Source organism: Phyllostomus discolor, chromosome 5 (genome assembly GCF_004126475.2).
Source record: "Phyllostomus discolor isolate MPI-MPIP mPhyDis1 chromosome 5, mPhyDis1.pri.v3, whole genome shotgun sequence".
Lineage (NCBI taxonomy): Eukaryota > Metazoa > Chordata > Mammalia > Chiroptera > Phyllostomidae > Phyllostomus > Phyllostomus discolor.
The window spans coordinates 12,581,931-12,603,188 of NC_040907.2; the positions used below are offsets into that span (position 1 = coordinate 12,581,931).

The following is a 21,258-nucleotide window of genomic DNA, read 5'->3' on the forward strand; positions in this document are numbered from 1 at the left end:
CCGACACTGGCGCAAGTTTTATTAGACAAACCTTTCCTAGAGTGAGGATTAAATATCTATTTTAAACTACTTATCATTTTCTCATAAAAGTACACAAAAAATTTAGGTTTATTAAAGTTGCTGGTTATCTGAGTTTTTGTTACTAGTAATTCTTCTATTACCTCCTGTTCGAACTCATCTCATCAAACCACTGCTGAAGTCTCGGCCTGGATTAAGTCTCAGCCACTGGCTGGGCTAACTGGAGCAAGAGGTAAACTTACTGGCAGGTTGATCAAGTTTTACTATTGATGCCTGTAGTGCATAAAGTGCTTGCAGTTCCTTCTCTGTGTCCGAGTCTAGGTACTTGAGTAAGATCGGCACTCTCTGCTTGATCACAGCAGTGTCCACTCGGAAGGTGGAAGAGTCGGCTAGAGGTGACAGAAGAACCAAGAATTACATTTAAGGAAATAACACGTAGGACCATTTTCAACTTCTGAATCTTTCCGATGCACCTGACTCTACAAGGAAAGAAGCAGCAAGGGGGGTCCAGGGCAAAGATTTTGAAAATCAGAAGGTTCTGAAATGCTTAATGGGACATTCTTTCTGAAATAATAAAATCCCTGGAGGGGGACGTGTTTTGAGTGCTGAGTTCCCTCGAGGGCGGACCCAATTCTTTAGCTTTAATCATGATGAAGCAGGTACATTGGTTTTATGACATTCCAAACTAGAAACGGAACATTAAAAAGGAAATTAGAGTGGTAGTTCATGCAAATCTTTTCAGAAGGGTAAAAGAATTAGAACTATTTTATTTATTGTGAGGAGGATAAGGACTCACTGGAACAAACACCACAGCTGATCTAGGCTTTTGGGGGGAAGGCGCGATAACGAGGGGCCGAGGAAGGCGCCCTCAGTGCCAAGGAACGTAAGGCTGTGTTTCCTCTGCAAGTCACCAGTGGGACACAATCTTGTTTTTAAAAGCAGCTTTTATATATTCCAACCCTGATTTTCAAGTGTCAAAATCTCATGTTTCTACAGATAATGGAAATGATTTTTAAAAATTTAACAAAGACTTTCTACTTAGCTTGTTGTTCACCTCATTAAAGAACTAACATGGAAAGTCTTAAATTACCGTTCTGAAGCTATCTTTGAGATGATAAAGAGAGGCCTGAAATTATGAAGCACTTTTGAGCTGCTGGCTTTTTCTTTCCTATTTCAGTGATGGAAATGTCTACCTGAGGCTAAGAGCATGATTTTGTTAAATATCATTTAATATTACAGGCAGCTTGGAATATTTAAGTTTCTACCAATCCTAATCCTATCTATGAAATTCATCACCATTCAATAAAATCGCCTTATATAAAGTCAACATAAAGTAGGAGAAGCAACTGGCATTTTCTTTCTTCATACATGTATTTATATAAAATGGTTTTCCTGTTGACATTAGTCCTTGATTAGTATTAGGTTAAGAATATCCAACCCATTCATTGTAACTTTTAAAAAAATTATTTTTCTTTTAACATTTTACTCATTTTTTAGGGAAATGGAAGGAAAGGAGAAAGAGAGGGAGAGAAACATTGATTGGCTGGCTGCCTTTCACGTACCCCAAACTGGGCACCTGACCCACAACCCACTCACGTGCCCTGACTGGGAATCGAACTGACAACCTTTCAGGTTGCAGGCCAGGGCTCAATCCACTGAGCCAAACCAGCCAGGGCCATTCATTACCACTCTTGAAGGGAACGATGAGGAAGCTTTCAATGTTGGAGGTAAATGATGAAAGTAACATGTAACAGTATAAGACAACCAGAGGCATGCAGTAGTTGCTCAGACCTCCCCCTGCTTGAGACGGCCAGGTGCTGTAGACAGAAATGGCACCCATTTGCACAGAAATGGAGCTATACAGGGCAAGTTTTAAAGGCAATTTAAAATAGGCCCAAATCATCAGTATTTAACATAGCGGGGATTTCAGATGTTAGCTTTCCCTTTAGAAACATTACTTACCTATTATAATAGCTGCTTTACAAACAGCTGTCATTAAAGCTCTAAGGAATGTAGGTGAACTCATCTGGGCTTCATCTAGATTAGCCTGATATCAAAAGTAAATGGAACAGTTAAAGGTATCCTTGCACACCAGAGAAATTATTTCTTATAAATCTAGGTCTTAACTGGCACTAAGGGCAGATGGGGTGACATTCAACCTTCTTGCAAAAATTAATCTTCTGATTCACTGAAAAATACTCAGGCTACTTTCAGTTATGTCTGAGAATGTTCTAAGTAGCAGTGCTTGGCTTTCAGGGGCACTATCACTGCTGATCTTCTGCTCATTCCATTATACAGTGCTGTGTACTGCATACATTTGGAAGTGGGATGGTGTAAAAACATTTTTCTTCCTAATAAATAACCCATATTAAGATGATTCATCCAAATCTATAAATTTGAAAGACCTTTACAACAACGACAGTATATTTCAAAGACTGCTTTACTCAGCGTGTGCAACTCTTTTTCAGATGAGCTGACACTGCTTCTCATCTCGATTCCCATGTTGAATTAGAGACCGCTCTCGGGCACCGCCTCAAACAAACCCTCAGGTGGCAGTGACAAAACTGTAACTCTTTTCTAAGGATGGCAAAACATGCACTTAGAAATATGCTAAGTAAATGAGCCCCAAATGTATTTTTCAGCTTATTTTTCTTAAGATCTTATTTCTCTTAATATGTTACTACAAAAGGTGATTAGCAAAAGGAAATGACAAACAAAAGGAGGCATTTTCTAGGCAGATAGTTCAAATACTTTTCAAAGTTTACGTTACTTATACCTGTGAATAGAATTAATGCTTATTTCAGCCTTTTTTTGTTTGTTTGTTTTAAATAGCACAGCACAGTATTTTCTCCTGAAAGGAGAGATCCTTTAAGACTGAAAGGATCAGTCTGAAAATGACTGGCCAGGAAGAAAAGTAAAGGTGTCATTATAAACTTCTGTGTTAGAAAGCTAAGAATGACAAAAGATATTCAGAGATGATCAAGTTAACATTTATGAATTTTAGAACTGACAAAAATTAACTAGCAGCTTTCTCTTTGCTGAAAACCTAACCTTAAATTCACTGGGGAGGAACTGGTAGTTTCTCACGAGCAGAACTAAGAGTGTGAACGGGGAGACAGCCGGAGCGGTGGGACACCAGCGAGGCGAGCACACAAGGGCTGTGCTCCAGGAGGAGGTTTCACTCCTGACTGTTCCTCGGGAACAGAAGCCTGTGGGGCCACTGCTGACAGCTAGGGCTGAGGATGGGGCAGGGCAAAAGCCACACATAAAAGATGTCAAGATGATTTATGTGTTATGGTCAGCTGCTGGTTTATACCTCTTTAAAAATATTTTATTTAGGATGAAGCAAAGCTGGTCTAGCCGCAGAAATTACTTTTTCAAAGTCTGAACAATTATTTTTGAAGAATAAATGAGAGAATAAAAATACAACATTCTGGCTCAACAATACTTTATAAACAATTGAATGGAGCTATTTCAAGTACTGAATTCTCATGAAATCCCCATAGGATTAGCTTTCAGGCAGAGTTTGAGAAAAAGAAACAAAGCAGCTAACTGTAATTAGATCATAAATACTACTTCCAAACCAATGACTGTCTCTTCTGCTTTAAAGAAACAAACTGTATAATAAGTCTACCAAATAAAGCTGATTATAATTTTAATACTCAAGAGCAGAAAAGACCTGAAGGAAAATATCATGAAATTATAGATTAAGCAAAGACATTAACAAAAATGGGCAAGAACAAGAAGGAAGGTGGGTCTGCCAGTTGGGACAGATAAGCAAAATCAGAGTTATGCAACACTGGTACCAGACAGAGCAACAGACATCTGTGTGTATTGTGAACTCAGCTACTATTGTTTTTGCTTTCTCGCTTTTATTTGAAAGATTTTATTTATTTTTAGAGAGAGGGGAAAGGAGGGAGAAAGAGAGAGACATCAATGTGCAAGAGAAACATTCATCAGTCACTTCTCTCATACCACCAACTGGGGACCTGGCCTGCAACCCAGGCGTGTGCCCTGACTGGGAATCGAACCAGCAACTTTTTGGTCCACAGGTCGGCACACAGTCAACTGAGTCACACCAGTTAGGAGCTCGTTCTCTTTTTTAGTCATCTTTATTAGGTATAATTTACATTTAATAAAATTTACCCTTTGTCTTCTCTTTTAAGACTAACTGTTCATCCAGGAATAGGTAGAATAAATAATTATGCAACAAAATCAAGCCTAATATGGATGAAGTAAAAATAGCATCATTTTGCAATACATGTGGAAATAAAAATTTTTTCAAAAATTTTCCCCAAATTGCTCATGATGGCAATCTATGAAAAATCACAAAGAGAATAATGTCAAATATGCAAATGCTGACCTGACCTCTAAAACAAAGAAGCAGTTCTATGATGTCAATCATACACCAGCAAGACTAATCCTGATTCTATGCTAAATTCTACAACCAACGATCACACAAATGAGTTAAAAGCCTAAGGAAGGAAAGAGATGGTTATGCTAAGAGGACTGACTACATAAGTACATGAGAAACAAGTCATGATAAAACAATCTTTTCTTTTCTGACTTGCTTAGCATTGGCCGCTCAGATGGATACAGGCAGAACTCCTCTGGACTTCAGCAAGGCACCTGACAAATGATCTAACGACAGATACCCCCTTGCAGACAAGACAGAACGGGGAACTAGACAGAATGACGTGACATAATAAACAGGTTAAGAGCTGCAAGTGTCCATGGCGCAGGGGGTGCGTCTGGTCCCTGAACCTGTGCTGCTTTGTCCTTGGCCCTTCCCCGTTTACACTCTACTCATAACTTGGACGAGGAGACAGTTGGCATACCAGTGAAATGAAAGAATACAAAGTGAAAATAATGGCAAGCAAATTTAATGACCAAGTCAGAATATAAAATGTTGTGAGAGTAAAAAATGTTGGTTGTCTCTCACACACCCCCAACCAGGGACCTGGCCTGCAACCCAGGCATGTGCCCTGACCAGGATCGAACTGGCGACCCCTCAGTTCACAGGCTGGTGCTCAATCCACTGAGCCACGCCAGCAAGGGCTGAGAAATGTCTACTTTAAGAAGATGAACATAAACAGAAACAAATGTAAAACCCCCTTTTGGTTCCAAAACAAAACGCCTAAGTTCAGGATGGGAGAGGACGGCGACACCGCAGACCATGAACAAACAGGCACTGCATGACAGAGAGCAATCTGAGCTCAGGGCGACGGGCCTGCCAAGAGCACACAGCCCGGAGCAGGCGGCACAGCAGCGCCATCTGACTCTGCCGGACCACATCTGGTGGTCACGCTCAGTTTGCGCAAGCCACTTAAGACTTCAAGAAAGTGAGAAAGAACCTAGAGAGAGAGAGAGAGAGAGAGACAGGAATACAGTAATAGACTATTACAATTAACTAAAAGATTCCCCACTAGGTGAGATGATAGACTTATCTTGTATGGACATGGGAAAAAATAGGTTAAAAAAAAAAAAAACCCAAACCAAACAGACAACCTCCCAACAACCAAATTATCAGAAACTTCATTATGTCTCAATGACTAGAAGTGGTTAAAGAAATAATAACCTATTAGAAGTACTACAAAAGAGGATTTATAAAGAGAGGAAGAGATTAGTCATCCACGGCTTTCCTTCAAGTTGGATAATCATATGATCCCATGGAAAAAGTGCACAAATTAAACACACCTACACAAATAAGAATTACTATGTAAAGAAACACCGTAACATTAAAAACAGACATGATCAACAGACTTCACAAGATAAATGAGTTATAAAATTTTCAAAAGGGAGTGTATTAAGCTAACACCTTTCATCATAACTACATATTACTTATTAATTTCACCAAGGATGGTATTTAAAATGTGAAAAGACTTAAAAATGCAAATTTTGAATGGTAAAATGTAGGATATATCCTAACTTAAGGAGAGACCCAGGAAAATGGCTCATGTTCTGAGTATTTTTACTTGAATTTACAAAACTTAATCTTTTTATTTTAAAAAGATTTTATTTATTTTTAGACAGAGGAAGACAGGAAGAAAGAGAGGGAGAGAAACATCAATGTGCAAAAGATACATTGATAGGTTGCCTCTTGCATGCCCCCAACTGGGGACCTGGCCCACAACTCAGAATGTGCCCTAGCTGGGAATCCAACTGGCAACCTTTCAGTTTGCAGGCAGGCACTCAATCCCCTGAGCCACACCAGCCAGGGCAAAACTAATCTTATTAAAAAAATAGAAAAAACAGACTTACAGAGTTACAAATACACATATATGTAAGAATACAAACAGCCCTGGCTGGTGTGGCTCAGTGAACTGAGCACCAGCCTGCGAACCAAAGGGTCGCTGGTTCAATTCCCAGTCAGGACATGTGCCTGGGTTGTGCGCCAGGTTCCCAGTGGGGAATGCATAAGAGGCAACCACACATTGATGTTTCTTTCCCTCTCTTCCCTTCTCTCTAAAAAGAAATAAATAAAATGTTTTAAATTAAAAAAAGAATACAAACAAACATTAAAATTAAAAACACCTATGGCAGTGAAAGGTTAACTGTGTGAACTAAGGCAAGCCCTCGGGAGTCTATCTGGCAGAGCTATCACCGAAGGCACCGCAGTTGCTATACCTCTACCCAGTCAAAGATCTGTTCATCGTTCGCTTTGTCCTCAATGATGAGTTTCTCAAGCCGATTATACAGCTCTTCGGCAGAGAGTTCTTTCTTTGAAAGTGCTTCAGAGGAACAGGAACTGTCAGACTCTATGAAGTCCAACTTCTGAAACACACAATGTTACACATTAACATAATTTGTTAATAATAATTTATCAGAGTGGAAAACAAAGTTATGAGCTTTATTTTCAATTTTACATGGGATCGAAATGGTCAGAAGCCATTTTATATTTATAGATCTGGAAGATTCTCATACGACTATCCTGAATATTTCTCCAACTTCTTTTACTATGTATTTCTGATTCTACTTAAAAACAAGCAGATAAACAAAACTCCTAGAATTACTTCTCTCGGTATACTTACCTCTAAATCACCCTGGGCTTTAGTCTAGCTCTTAGCTGTGACAAGCTGCAAGGCAGGCAGAAGTACTAGCTAAGATACAATTTAACTCCTTATCTGCAGCCTATGGTTTCTGCAGCCATCACCACACTGCAGCTGGCAAAACTCTTTGGTTTTGGTTTTGTTAAGTCTTTCAAACACTTCCTGACCATTCTGAACGCAAGTGTGAGAAATGACGACATAACTGTTTTACTCTTAGATGAGTAGTTAAAAAAATCAGTAATCAAAATTATTAGTAAGACATTGTAGTAAATACTTTGCTTTGCTTTATTAAGCATTGCTTTGCAAAAATCATGAAGATTACAATAGTAAAGATTATTAACATATGTTTTTTCCTAATACTTTCAAAGACTGACATATTCTTATACCCTTCTTGGATTCACAAAAGAAAGAATTACCTTGAATTCTCCAAAAAAATTTTTCATACTAACATTTTAATTGCCTTTGCCAAATATGTCACAATTCTAAATAACATTTTCCTATCAAGTTTCAGAAACATGATTCAGTATTGCAATTCTTCTTATTCAAGGTTGAGAAATATCCAATCCCCCCCACCCAACTTCAATATATACTCAAAAGAACTAGATGATGGCCCTAAATTATTTTAAGAACAGGTAATCACTTTTTCATAACCTTGAAAGTCTCCAGATTTATTGTTACACTCTCAAACGTTAGAACACCACCTTAACCTACCCCAAACCCAAAGAAATAAGTTAATGTCTGAGAGCAATTAACAATAAAATCAAACATGAAGTACTATGCTTATTGATATATGATAGAAAAACTTGAAAATAAAAGCTTTAACACTGTTAAAAGGAGTCAGCGATGACCTATAAAATCTATTTTCGTCCATGTAAGAGAACATTTGTTTCTCAGAACTCTTGTGTTTTTGTACAAGTTATTTAATTTCTTGATTCTAGAAGGCTGGACTTGACAACATTTTTTTCTCAATTTTTAAAAACTGAATTTAGAGAGGCATGGGGAGAGGGCACGTGTAAGCAAGAGAGAGAGAGAGAGAGAAGTATTGATTTGCTGTCCCACTATTCATGCACTCATTGGCTGAATCTTGTGTGTGCCCTGACTGGAGATGGAACCTGCAACCTTGGTGTATTGGGACGACACTCTAACCAACTGAGCTACCCAGCCAGGGTCTGGGCTTCAAATTTATGAATCAGTCCACCATCACCTCTTGCAGAATATACTAGGGTTCCTTGGAAAAGGGCATTAAATGTCTACTTTAGAAGAAAGCTAAAAGTCAAAATTATCAAAGTCCAAGTTTCTGGAACCTCACTTTTCTAATGACTTTTTAAACATTTTAATTAATTTCAACAAGATTCACCATTTATTAAGTACTTCTCTGTGCTCACTGTTTTAAAACATTATCTCATTATTCTCCACAAAAATTATATGATGTAGGCATTAGTAACATTTCACAGGTGAGGGATCTGAAGCTTAGAGAAATCACATTATTTTCTTTTGGCTTTAATTTTTTACTGATTGATTTTAGAGGGTGAGAGAGAAAGAGAGAGAGAAATACCGACTTGTTGTTTCAGACTGAAGAACGCCAGCATTTCCTGCAGGGCAGGTCTGTCGGTGACATACTCACTTAGCTGTTGAACCTTAGAATACCTTTGTTTCTTTCAGTTTTAAAGGAAATATTGCCAGATGCAGAATTGTTGGTTTACAGTTTTTAAATTTTAGCATTTAAGTTTACCATCCCACTGTCTTCTGACCTCCATGGTTTGTGATCAGAAACTGGCTGTTATACTTGACCAATCACCTCTGTGGCTGCTTTAAATTTTTTCTTTGTATTTTAATGGTTTCATTATAATCTATCTTGGTGTGAATCTCTTCAAGTTTACCCTCCTTGGTGCTCACTAAAATTCCTGGATGTGTAGATCCATATCTTTGATCAAATTTGGGGAGTTTTTGGCCATTTGTTTCTTCGAATATTTTTTCTGCCCTTTCCCCCCTCTCTTCTCTCTCTTGGACTCCACGATGTGCATGTTGGTATGCTCCACGGTGCCCCACAGGTCCTCAGGCTCTGTTAATACTTTTAATTTCATTTTCCTTTATGCTCCGCAAACTTACCAATTTCTTCTTTTAAAGCATTTCTGTATGTTTAATGAATTAATTTTCCAGTATTTTTAAAATAAGTAACTACAGAGACTTTTTTATTAAAAAAATTAAATGCTATTCGTAGTTTCGCAGAACAATACCAGAAGCTTCATTAGCAAAACAATAAAAGAATGTATCTTCTGCAACAATTAAGGCTCAGTCTTCATGGGAGTAAATTAGTCTAAATCAGTGACTCCTGACTGAACAATTTCAATTGCCCTATTTTCAAATTCTCCAATTCTTTCTTCTGCCTGCTCAAAGCTGTTGTTGAACCCCTCTGCACTCCTGCACTGCTTGACGGCAGGGATACATTTATGAAATGCATCATTAGGCAATTTCATCATGCAAACATAGAGCATCCTTACACAGACTTAGGCTGTTTGGTACAGTCAGCTGCTCACAGGCTACCAGCTGGTACCGCTGTACTCAATACTGCAGGCAGTTGTAACTCAGTGGTAGGTATTTGTGTACCTAAGAATATCTAAACACAGAAAAGGTACAATACGGGTGACCCTTGGACAAGACAGGTTTGAATCGCACAGGTCCACTTACATGCACTTGCCCACGAATGAAGCTTGCAGGACCAGAAGTCGCTCTGGGTGAGCAGTGAATGAATTTGAAGGCCTATGACATTACTATATGCTACTGTAAACTTCATAAACACCCTACACTCAGACTACACTAAATTTATAAAAATTATTTTTTCTTCAATAATAAATTAACCTTAGTTTACTATAACTTCCTTACTTTGTAAACTTTAATTTTTGAAAACTTCTGGACTTTTGTAATAACAGCTTAAAACACAAAACACTGTATAGCTGTACAGAAATATTTTCTTTATGCAATACCATTATCCTAAAATTGCCTTTTTAAAGTTTTGTTAAAAACCTAGAACACAAACACACACATTAGCTCAGGCCTACACAGGGCCAGGATTATCAGTGTCACTGTGCCCCGTCTCCACATCTTGTTCCACTGGAAGGTCTTCCGGGGCAGTGACATGCACGGAGCTGTCACCACCTATGAGAGCAATGCCTTCCTTCTGAATACCTCTGGGAGGAAATTTAGGAGGTGTCACTCTCCTAAGAAACATGTCTGTGGTAGTCTGCTTGTGTTTTTTTTTTCCCCATCACAGATTTGCTTGTAAGCAGATAATGCACTATGAACGCTTCTCTACTAAGGAAAACCCTCAGTGCTGGGTTCCATTTTATCAAACTTTTTAAGGAGCTTGCTGAGGTCTGCAAATGCTTTCAGCTAAAGCCTTCACTGCAAATCTTCTTGAGGTTCTTTTCCTTCTGCGGTCTCCTTTTCTCTTGCCTCCTTTCCAGCTATGTGTTCCTGTTCTAGTCAATTCCTCAGGAACCACCTCTAGGAGCACCCTGATGCCATCCTCATTCACCTCCAGGTTAAAGTTGTTTGTCACCTCAATCACAGCCTTGTTGATTTTCACAACCTTTGCCTGACAATATGACTCCTACAGTGTCACTAGGAGACTGGGATTTCCAGCCCCATTATAATCTTATGGGACCACTATCATATATGCGGTCCAGCTTTGACTGCAATGTCATTAAGTGTACAATGACCGTAATTAATTTTTATTTCAGCTATTATACCTTTTCAGCTCCAGATTTTGCTTGATTCTTATTTATAATTTCTATTTCTTTATCCATATTTCCAAGTTGTTCTTACATCATTTTCCTGATTTCCTTCGGCAATTTGAGCATATGTAAGACAGTAAATTTCCCTGGCTGGCGTAGCTCAGTGGATTGAGCACGGGCTGGGAACCAAAGTGTCCCAAGTTCGATTCCTAGCCAGGGTACATTCCTGGGTTGCAGGCCATAACCCCCAGCAACCGCACATTGATGTTTCTCTCTCTCTCTCTCTCTCCCTCCCTTCTCTAAAAATAAATAAATAAAATCTTAAAAAAAAAAAGACAGTAAATTTAAAGTCTTTGTCTAGTATGGCCAACGTTTGGGCTTCCTCGGGGATGCTTTCTGTCAATTTCTTTTTTATCCCTGTGAATGAGCCTTATTTTCCCGTTCCTTTGTATGCTTTATAATTTTTTATTGAGAAGTTGACATTTTGAACACTGTAATGTGTTAACCTGGGTAGCGTTCTCCCCCTTCCCCAGAGGTTGCTGATGTTGTAGTCATGTGTCTGTTTGATGACTTTTACATAAGGACTACATTCCTTCTGGTGTGTGGTCCTTGAAATCTCTGATTTATTAATTCTGCAGTCAGCCAGTGACCTTTCAAAGATTTCAGTGAATGCCTGGATCCAATGAGAAAAAGAGATGGATGTGGGGAATACACAAGTGTGTTATTTCTTTAAATTCTTTGTCAGACACTATCCAGGAAATTGCTTTAGCCTGAGGCGTTACAACAATGGCCAGGCCCTGCACCAGACCCCGGGGAACCACGGGCAGACTGAAAGACACAACCAATCACTGCAGGACTAGTCTTGATTGCTCAACCTGGTTGAAGGAAAGAGGTGCAGCCGTCTTCTCAGCTGTCTGCCATGGGGCTGGGGGCTGGTAGTGTCTACATGCAAAGTGCTAAAGCATCAAAATTTACCAGTCTCTCTTTTTTTCATCAAGCATTCCACTGCTGTTGGTAGTGCACAATTCCAAAATAGCTGGTTTTAATAGATCTTGCCAGCTCAACAGCTGTTTTAGTGGAGGAACTTATTCTGGAGCTTTTACTCCATCTTCCCGACATCCATTCACTGATTTTTGAAAGTGAACCAACATTACATTCCTACTTGGTTATGATGTATTTTCCCTTCTATATATTGTTGGAGTTGATTTGTGAAAATTTTCTTGAGAACTTTTCTCTAATTAGGAATATGGGTCTATAGTTTTCTTTCTGTTTTCCTTCCTTCTTTTGGTATATTTTATTGATTATGCTATTACAGTTGTCTCAATTTTTTCTCCTCTGCCTTTCACCTCCCCATCCCACCAGCATCTCCCTCGGCCCCTTAGTTCATGTCCATCAGTCATACATAAGTCCTTTGGCTTCTCCATTTCCTACACTATTCTTAACTCCCCCATCTATTTTGTGCCAACTAATTATGCTTCTTATTCCCTGTACCTTCTCCCTCCATTCTTTCCCCTCTCCCTCCCCACTGATAACCCTCCATGTGATCTCCATTTCTGGGATTCTGTTCCTGTTCCAGTTGTTTGCTTAGTTTGTTTTTGTTTTTTAGGTTCAGTTGTTGACAGTTATGAGTTTGTTGTAATTTTGCTGTTCATGGTTTTGATCTTCTTTTTCTTAGATAAGACCTTTTAACCTTTCATATAATAAGGGCTTGGTGATGATGAACTTCTTTAACTTGACCTTATCTGGGAAGCACTTTATCTGCCCTTCCATTCTACACGATAGCTTTGTTGGACAGAGTAATCTTGGATGTAAGTCCTTGCCTTTCATAACTTTGAATACTTCTTGCCAACCCCTTTTTGCCTGTAATGTTTCTTCTGAGAAATCAGCTGCTAGTCTTATGGGAACTCCTTTGTAGGTAACCGTGTCCTTTTTCTTGCAGCTTTTAAGATTCTCTCCTTATCTTTAATTTTGGGTAATTTAATTATGATGTATCTTGGTGTGTTCCTCTGTGGATCCAATTTCTTTGAGACTCTCTGAGCTTCCTGGACTTCCTGGAAATCTATTTCCTTTGCCAGACTGGCGACGTTCTCCTTCATTATCTTTTCAACTTAGTTTCTGATTTCTTGCTCTCTTTCTTCTCCTTCTGGCATCCCTATGACTCAGATGTTGGAATGTTTAAAGTTGTCCCGGAGGTTCCTAAGCCTCTCCTCATTTTTCTGAATTCTTGTTTCTTTATTCTGTTCTGGTTGAATGTTTATTTCTTCCTTCTGTTCCAAATCATTGATTTGAGTCCCAGTTTCTTTCCCTTCAATGTTGGTTCCCTATTTTTCTTTATTTCACTTTGCATAGCCTTCACTTTTTCCTCTATTTTGTGATCATACTCAATCATTTCTGTGATCATCCTCATTACCAGTGTTTTGAACTCTGCATCTGATAGGTTGGCTATTTCCTTGTTGCTTAGTTCTTTTTCCATAGTTTTGATCTGTTCTTTCATTTGGGCCATATTTCTTTGTCTTGGCAGCCTGTTATGTTGTAAAGGGCGGAGCCTTAGGTATTGGCCAGGGTGCGGCAACCCATGTGGCTGTGTTGTGGTGCTGTCTATGGGTGAGGGGTCCAAGAGGGAACAGTGCTGCTTGCTTAGCTCTCGCCCTGCTTTCAATCACTTCCCCCACTACGCACAAGGAAATTGGGCCCTTCTGGTGCTTTCTGTCCCAGATGGGTGGGCTTGTGTACTTACTAGGATCCCATGTGTCTCTTCAATGAAATATCCTGTGAGGATGGGAGTTTCTCCTACCGCCACAATCCCCACAGATTTTTATAGCCAGAGGTTTAGAGGCTTTAGTTTCCCATGCTGGAACCCTCAGTTGTATTCTGTCTTGCTCCCTAACTGTTTCTTCTAGCTTATCTGCATGCAAATATGAGAAAACCCGGTCTGCCAGCTGCTGCCTCGCCAGGCCTGGCCCATCGCCGTGCTGTGTACCCTCTCCATCCCTGCTGCCAGTCTGGGTGAATGTTTCTTTTTCAAATCCTTGGTTCTCAGACTTCTACACAGTTCAATGATCTGGCCATTTTGATTGTTTTTTGTTTTTAAATTTTCTGTTGTCCTACTTTTGGTTGTGCAAGGAGGCAAAGTGCATCCACCCATGTGTCCATCTTGGCTGGAAGTCTGTAGTTTTCTCTTATTCTCTAGCTTTGTTATCAAAGTAATAATGGCCTCACAGAATGAGTTGGGAAGTATCTCTCCTTTTCAGTTTTCTGATAAAATCGGTATAAATTTTTTTCAGAACTGGTATTATTTCTTCCTTAAATGTCTGGTAGAATTCAATAGTAAAACCATTGGGGCTGGAGTTTTCTTTGTAAGAATATATTTAACTATTTCAATATAATGGTAATATTCAGTTATTTATTCTTGAGTCAGTTCTAAAAGCTTGTATCTTTCAAGATATTGTTCATCTCAACTAAGCTGACACATGTTTATTGGCATAAAGATTATTCACAAAGCTCACTATCCATTATACGTATGATCTGTATAATGTTACTACCTCTCTCATTCTTTTTATTGGTAATTTGTGCCTTCTCTTTTTAATTCTTTTTCCTTAGTAGTCAGAGGTGTATCAATTTTATCTTCCAAAGAACCAGCACTTGACTTAATTGACTTTTCTCTATTTTTTTTGTTTCACTGAGTTATGCACCTTATTATTGACTGTTTCCTATTTTCATATTTTTCTCCTTCTAATTTTGTAAGGCTGAAGCTGAGGTCACTGATTTTTGTCCTACTTTTATAAATACAGATGTTCGGTGCTAAAAATTTCACTATAAGTACTGCTTTAGTTGCATTCCATAAAGTTTTGTATGTTGTGTTTTCATTTTCATTCAGTTTAAAATACTTTTTCTATCTTTTACCGTTTTTTTTTTTGTTTGATGCATGGGTTATTTAGAAGTGTGTTATTAAGTTTCCAAATGTGTTGCCCTCACTCTTAAAGGTTAGTTTAGTTGGAGAAGCAATTCCAGATTAACTGACATTTTCTCTACACTCTGAGATTATTCCACCACCTTCTGGCTTTCACTACTGCTGTAGCAAAGTCTGTTTGCCCTTTGTAGGTAATAAACTTACTTCTTGTTAGCTATTTAAAAATCTTCTGTCTTTACTATTATGCGGTTTCATTGAAATGTAATTATCCTGTATGGTATACATGTGCTTTTTATATAGATTCACATATTTCACCAGTTCTGGAAAAGTGTCAGCCATAGTCTCTCAAATATTTTCTCTTCATGAGTCATTTTATTTTTTCTTCTAGGACTCCACTTAGACACATATTAGACTTTCTCATTTTGTCCCCTAAATTTGTTTAACATCTCTTAGAATTCTATCTAGTATGCAGTGTCTTCTTTTGAAAATTTGCCCATTTTTGACTAGTCTCTTCTTATTTGCTCATTTTTGTGATTCCCTCTTTTTTAAAATGTTATTTTATATTTTGAGTAACAATTCCATTATCTTAGGTCTAAATCTAGCATTTCCTGTCTATTTACTCTCATTCATGGTTACTTATTTTATTATATGTTACATGAACTCTTAGGTGTTAACTCGTACATTTAGATAATGTTAATTTGTAGAAAATAAGGAGACCTAAGATAATGGTTTTTGTAAAGTGCATTTTAGTCTGCTGCTTGGAGCCAGGATAATCTTGGATTTGGGACCATTTCAACCTCTTTCAAGATCTCTGGCAGCACTTGTAACGGTACTGGCAGCATGCCCTTCAACTGTGGTGATGGTTCAGAGTTCAGATTTCATCTCTGGCTATTTTCCCCCTTACTTAAAAAACTTTTTTTTAAAAAAATACTGACTTTAGAGAAAGAGTAAAGGACAAAGAGAAAAACATCAGTTTGTTATTCCACTTATTTGTGCATTTATTGGTTGATTTTTGTATGTGCCCTGATGGGGGATCAAACCCACAACATTGGTAGTATACTGGAATGATGCTCTAACCAAATGAGCTACCTGGCCAGGGCTCCCCTCATTCTTTTTGTTCCTTGGGAATTTCTTCTACCCTATTGGCCCAGCAATGCTAGATAAATTATGCTTTATATAGTTTCTTACTGTTGTCTCAGGAGTGCTCCCAATATATCCAGACTACAACCAATCAAAAGGAAGCTAAAATCCATAGTAACCTAAGGCAATGTCTTTATCCAATACAATATACTTACTTTAAAGTCATTTTCAAATTGCTTTATCATTTCTTTTTTACCTAAGAGTGATTTTTTTCTCCTTTTGCTGATTTTGTTGGCTGTCTTAGCTTTAATTTTCTACATGTTTTAAGATTTTAATTTATAGGATCACTCTGAGAGATTTGTTTTTTCTTTCTCAGTCACTCTTTTAGGTCTAATACTTTTATGGTTGCCTCCATCTGACCCTCACGATTCTCAGTCTAGCACCTGACTGTGTCGACCACTGGGTCTTCTGCCTCGTGGACTTCTAGATCCAGACAGCAGGCAGCCTAGTGAAAGCTCTGGCTATAAGACTGCATCAACCTCCTTCCAGTTATTTATTTTTGGTATTTAACTGTATTTTATGCAGTGGGCCTGTCCCTCCCAGTCCTCTAACTTGTAAAAAAAGATTTCTAGCACCTGTTACCCACAGAAATAACTCTGGTTGTCTCTACCTGCCTTCAAATCCAGAGCTCAGACAAGTTGCAGCTTAATTCTATTAGCACCTGGCTTATGAATTTCATTTCTTGTTCACGGGAATATATAGCTTGTTTTTCTTTTTTTTTTTAGGTTTTATTTATTTATTTATTTAAATTGTATTTTATTATTTATGCTATTATAGTTTTCCCAATTTTCCCCCCTTGCCCCCCCACCTGTCCCCTCCCTCTCGCTTGTTTCGTGTGTGTGACTACGTCTTTTAAATTTTATTTTTTTATTTATAGCTAATGAATGCAGAGTTGAATGGACTCAAAGTGACATTCTGACCATGACTCCTATTTTGGTTTAATTTTAATAACTAGAATATTGATGAAATTATCTTCATTTCCTTTATAATACAGACCTACTATGGCTGACCCTTGAAGAACAGAGAGGTTAGGGGCACCAACCCCCTGTGCAGTCAGAAATGTGTCTATAAATTAAATCGGTCCTTCACACACACATATTCCCAACCGTGGGTTAAAAATGCGTACTATCGAACAGGAAGGGATAAGTCTGGTTCTTACGTACCTGCTCCAAGAGAAAATTATGTACATCTTCCCCTTCCGGCAAAAAGTCCTTCCAGCTGAGGTCAGCCTCCCTCCATAGAGCTCCCACTTTCTTATGGCTCTGAAATAGAAGTAAGTCAAAATCCATTTACTTTTACATTGGCAAGAGAAAAAAAAAACAGATTGCAGAACTGTTAAGACTGAAAAATCTGCAAAAAAAACCTCTTTTCTTGCAGATATGAAGTTACTTTCTTAGGACTCTTAGCACAGAAACTGAGATGTCTGAATGTATGTAAACGTAACGGTGAATGGCTGAAGTACAGCTGTTTAGGGTTTAACCATTTCTTTCACTGGATGACTAACCTGGGGATCTGCAAGCTGGGACCTAGACTTTATGAATATAATCACCGAAAAAGAGACCCGTGCACTGAGTTTACAAATTCAACGCTGTCTCTTTTCCTAGACGGTGCCGCATGCATCTGCTACGAGAGCTATTCGCCAGGTCTTGCGGGCACCCCTCCTCACAGCGTCACCACTATGCTGTCTCACGTGAGAATGGCTAAGCAAAGTTGTTGCTCCTAAATCAGATATGAGAAGTATTTCAAGGGAAAAGCAGCACAGGCTGAACCCAAGAAATAGAGAACTGTTGTTAGTGGAGGGTCAAGTTCACTGCTTGAATAAAGTCACGGTGGTGAAGGAAAATCTGAGGGTTTGAGGCTGCAGCTGTCATCGATGGCAGCGCACGTACTAATCATTTCACAGAGTGACTCGCCCAAGGCAGAGCTGGTAACGTGGTGGAGCCAGGATTTAAACTCGGGCCGTCTCACTGCAGAGTTTATGCCCTATGAGAATTCCGTTTTAGTTTTTACAAATAAAAGTTAACAAGAATTTGAATTTTTAGTAAGGACTAAAGTAAGGTAGGAGAGAAGCAGAGAATTTTGGGTCTCCAAAGTAAGGTTCAATAAAAATTTTAGTGCTAGCAAGCAGAGTACTAATAATAAATAGATAATCAATTAGAACTAAAGTCCAGGCTATTTAGTATACCTATTCATGAATAACTGTTAAACAAATATAATACAGAAGAATTTCTGTAGATTTAGAGTGATAAATAAAATGTTGAATTTTCAAAATCAATGCCTGTAAATCAATGAAATCTATCATCTCAATATTTTTGGCTTTGGTTTGAATAAGTGAGAAATCAGAATTTTCATCCTGAGTTCTGTTTTGTTTTGACATCTTTGACCCCAGGTGTTACAACATCTCTGGGATTGCACTCCCCTTTCCCAAACCAAACCTCTAAGGCCTCCAACATATAGCACTCACCACACTCTTTTGAAACTATTGGTTTAGACTTGTCTATCTCCCTCTCCAGTTTATAAACTCTTTTAAGGTTTAGTTATCTTTGTAGGCTGCGATCTTAGCACAGAACTTTACAGAGAATTATGTAGTATTTATTAAACTAAAATAAATCTAACTTTAAGACAGAAATTCGCAATCCTGCAGAATAATTTTCACACATTATCTAGCCCACAATCCAAAAATAATAAAATTAATCATTTTATGAATCCTGTCTCTTTCTTGGAAAGAGGTGGAGTTTTCATTGAACTCAATTAAAAAGTATAAATAATGCAGCCATTTTGTTTCATGAAAAGATAAAATTAGTAGCTACAAATAAAACATATCTTGAAATTTTTAAGAGTTATATCAAATCTAGTTGAGAATAGGTACTTCTTTTCCAAGTTACCAGTGAACAGAAGGACAAATACACCCCTGGAAGAAACTAGATTTAAACAGAGACCTCACTCTTTTTTTCAAACAATAAAAGGAAACAGAAATTACTTGCACAGTGATATCTAAGCTATTTACCAATAACCCAAGGTCCAAATCACTGCCTTTCCTAATATGCTGTTGAGTCTGACGCTCGGTTTAACACTCACCATTTGTTTGCATAGAAGGTGCAATATTTCAGAAAGCAAGACCCCAGCTCTTCCAACAGGAAGTAAAGGTTTGCAAAATTCTCTGTGAAAGATAGGAGTAGTGATTAAGTACCTCAGAATAAACTTTCTGTTCTGAAACAGTAGGCAAACAATGTGTGCCCAAGAACAGACACTTTACAACCTAAGCAATACTGGGCAAGCCAAACCCAGGACATACTCGAAGTAATTTCCAACAGAAGTAGTTCAGAAACTTCAGGTTCATTTTATGCTTCATGGAGAAGCTTCGAAGGGACTTTAGAATTCCTGATTTTTGCCTTTTAACTGCTTCAGTGATAGAAGCAGATGCAACGATCAGTCTCACTTAATAATCTATTTATTTATATAAACCCCACTTTAAGCTAAAAGGAGAAAAGCACCATAGATAACATAGAGGTATGAAGTTTAGTTATTAACTGTTTTTAGGAAAAGAAGTCCCCTCCACCTTTTTTAGAATACAGCTGGAACAGAAAGGAATCTATTTTTTCATAGCCTAAATCAGTATTTCCCAAACTGTATTTCTACAGGGTACCAATAATCATTCCTAAAAAAATATATTGTACAGTCAATTAAGTGAGGCAATGTTAATTACACAAACCCAAATAGTTTTTACATTTTGCATTTTACTGCAGGATTCTCATAACCGTGCTATATGCACAGAATGTGCTATAATTTATCCTGTGAGTGTCAAAGAAAAGGGATACAGCAGTGTGCAGAGTCTGTCTAAATGAACAATTTCTTAGGAAATACTAGTCTATACAAGGTGGCAATAATTTCCCACTCATGTTCAAATTTAGGAATGCCTGAGACCTCAGTTCCTTGTATTACAACCTGAGCATGTATGTACTATACAAGTGCCATGGTCTGTTAGGTGTCACTACACTGGAGCAACGACAGACATAAAAGTCAGGTTAGCATTAAGTTTCCAGGAGCAAAATCACCTTCTCGTCAGTTACATGATTCTGAAGCCAAATCTATAATGGTTGCTAACCTCAATGGGCCACATGGCTATCATATCCCCATCACTTCTACAGTAAACATGAAGTATATAATGTAACATTTTTATATTAAAATTAGAAGTCTTAAAGAGTCACAGCTGCATCCAAGATTCTCTAAAGGCACTAAGGCAGCGACTTTCAATTGGTGTGCCACCAAGAATTTTTCAAATATGCAATACTGGACTATTAAGTCAGAGGTGCTGACCTCCTTTCTCCTAGACTGTCAAATAAGAAAATGCTAACAGCCAACATAACAATACCTGTCCATATGAATGAATCAAAGTTCTATCTATTTATCAGATAGGCAAAAAACATTTTTCGGTGTGCTGCAGAATTTTAGTAATTAGTTTATATGTACCACAAGATGAAAAGGATTGAAAATCACTGCACCAAGGGACCAGCAGTATGCTAGAAGGCCAGCCGGTGAGTTTTGCATCAGTTTAACTTGATATACATCAAAACAAACAAGAACAACTTACATGATAAGTTCTCTCATGGAGATTCCGCCTTCTTTCAACATGGGCGTCACCAGTTCAGCAAGGTACAACCAAATATGGGGAATATCAATGGCCATGTCATCTGCCAATTCCAATGTTTCTGAAAAACTAAAAAAGAACAGGAAAAAATTCACATGCAAATGTAATTCAAAAGCTAAGATTAAACAAAGAGATAAAAAAGCAGTTGGTAAAGAAATACCCATTAAGCATTTGCTATGTTGGGTACTGTTCTAGGCATGCAGTAACTGGCTCTTGCTCTCAGAGAGCTTACACTGGTGTGGGGAGAGAGAGAAGAGCACGGACAAAAGCATCCTTGCAGACAGGACAACATTCTGAGGCACGGGCTGAAAGTCGATACTCTGAAGAACATGAACTATGGTACCAGGATATCCCAATACAGACGGGGGGTCAGAAAATACCTCTGTAGAGAGGTGACATTTGAAAGACTTAAATGATGAAAATAAGGCAGCCATGTGAAATTCTGGGGGGACAGCTATCAATTTAATCCCACATTATAAAGAGTTCATCACAGCTGAGTATCATATCCTCTGAGTCAGCCAGAAGCACAGACTAAAAACCTAATAAAGACCAGACACAAAGAGAAGAAAAAGCAAAAAGCCTTATCCTTGAGGAGCTTACAATGGGGGAAAAAATGGATGGATATAAGTCTGACAACTTTACTAATAACATCATCATTACGACATGCTACCAACTGTTGTATCTTAAAGGAAAAATAGTTTCAAGCTCTCATGCTATGAAATATTTCTCAATATGAAGTAAATAAATGGGATTTGAATA

The 21,258-nt window shown here is 38.2% G+C and overlaps 1 protein-coding gene across 24 annotated transcripts in view; it reads right to left on the bottom strand.

Moving 5' to 3' along the window:
* EIF4G3 (eukaryotic translation initiation factor 4 gamma 3) overlaps window positions 1–21,258 on the bottom strand; it is a 294,941-nt gene that overhangs the window by 2,908 nt on the left and 270,775 nt on the right. For all 24 annotated transcript variants that reach the window (XM_036025438.1, XM_036025450.1, XM_036025440.1 and 21 more), the window contains 6 exons: window positions 20,443–20,568; window positions 18,930–19,011; window positions 17,015–17,113; window positions 6,646–6,792; window positions 1,981–2,065; window positions 261–407 (listed from right to left, as the gene is read on the bottom strand). In XM_036025438.1, the coding sequence (XP_035881331.1) occupies window positions 261–407; window positions 1,981–2,065; window positions 6,646–6,792; window positions 17,015–17,113; window positions 18,930–19,011; window positions 20,443–20,568 (686 nt within the window). The remainder of the gene's footprint in view (window positions 1–260; window positions 408–1,980; window positions 2,066–6,645; window positions 6,793–17,014; window positions 17,114–18,929; window positions 19,012–20,442; window positions 20,569–21,258) is intronic.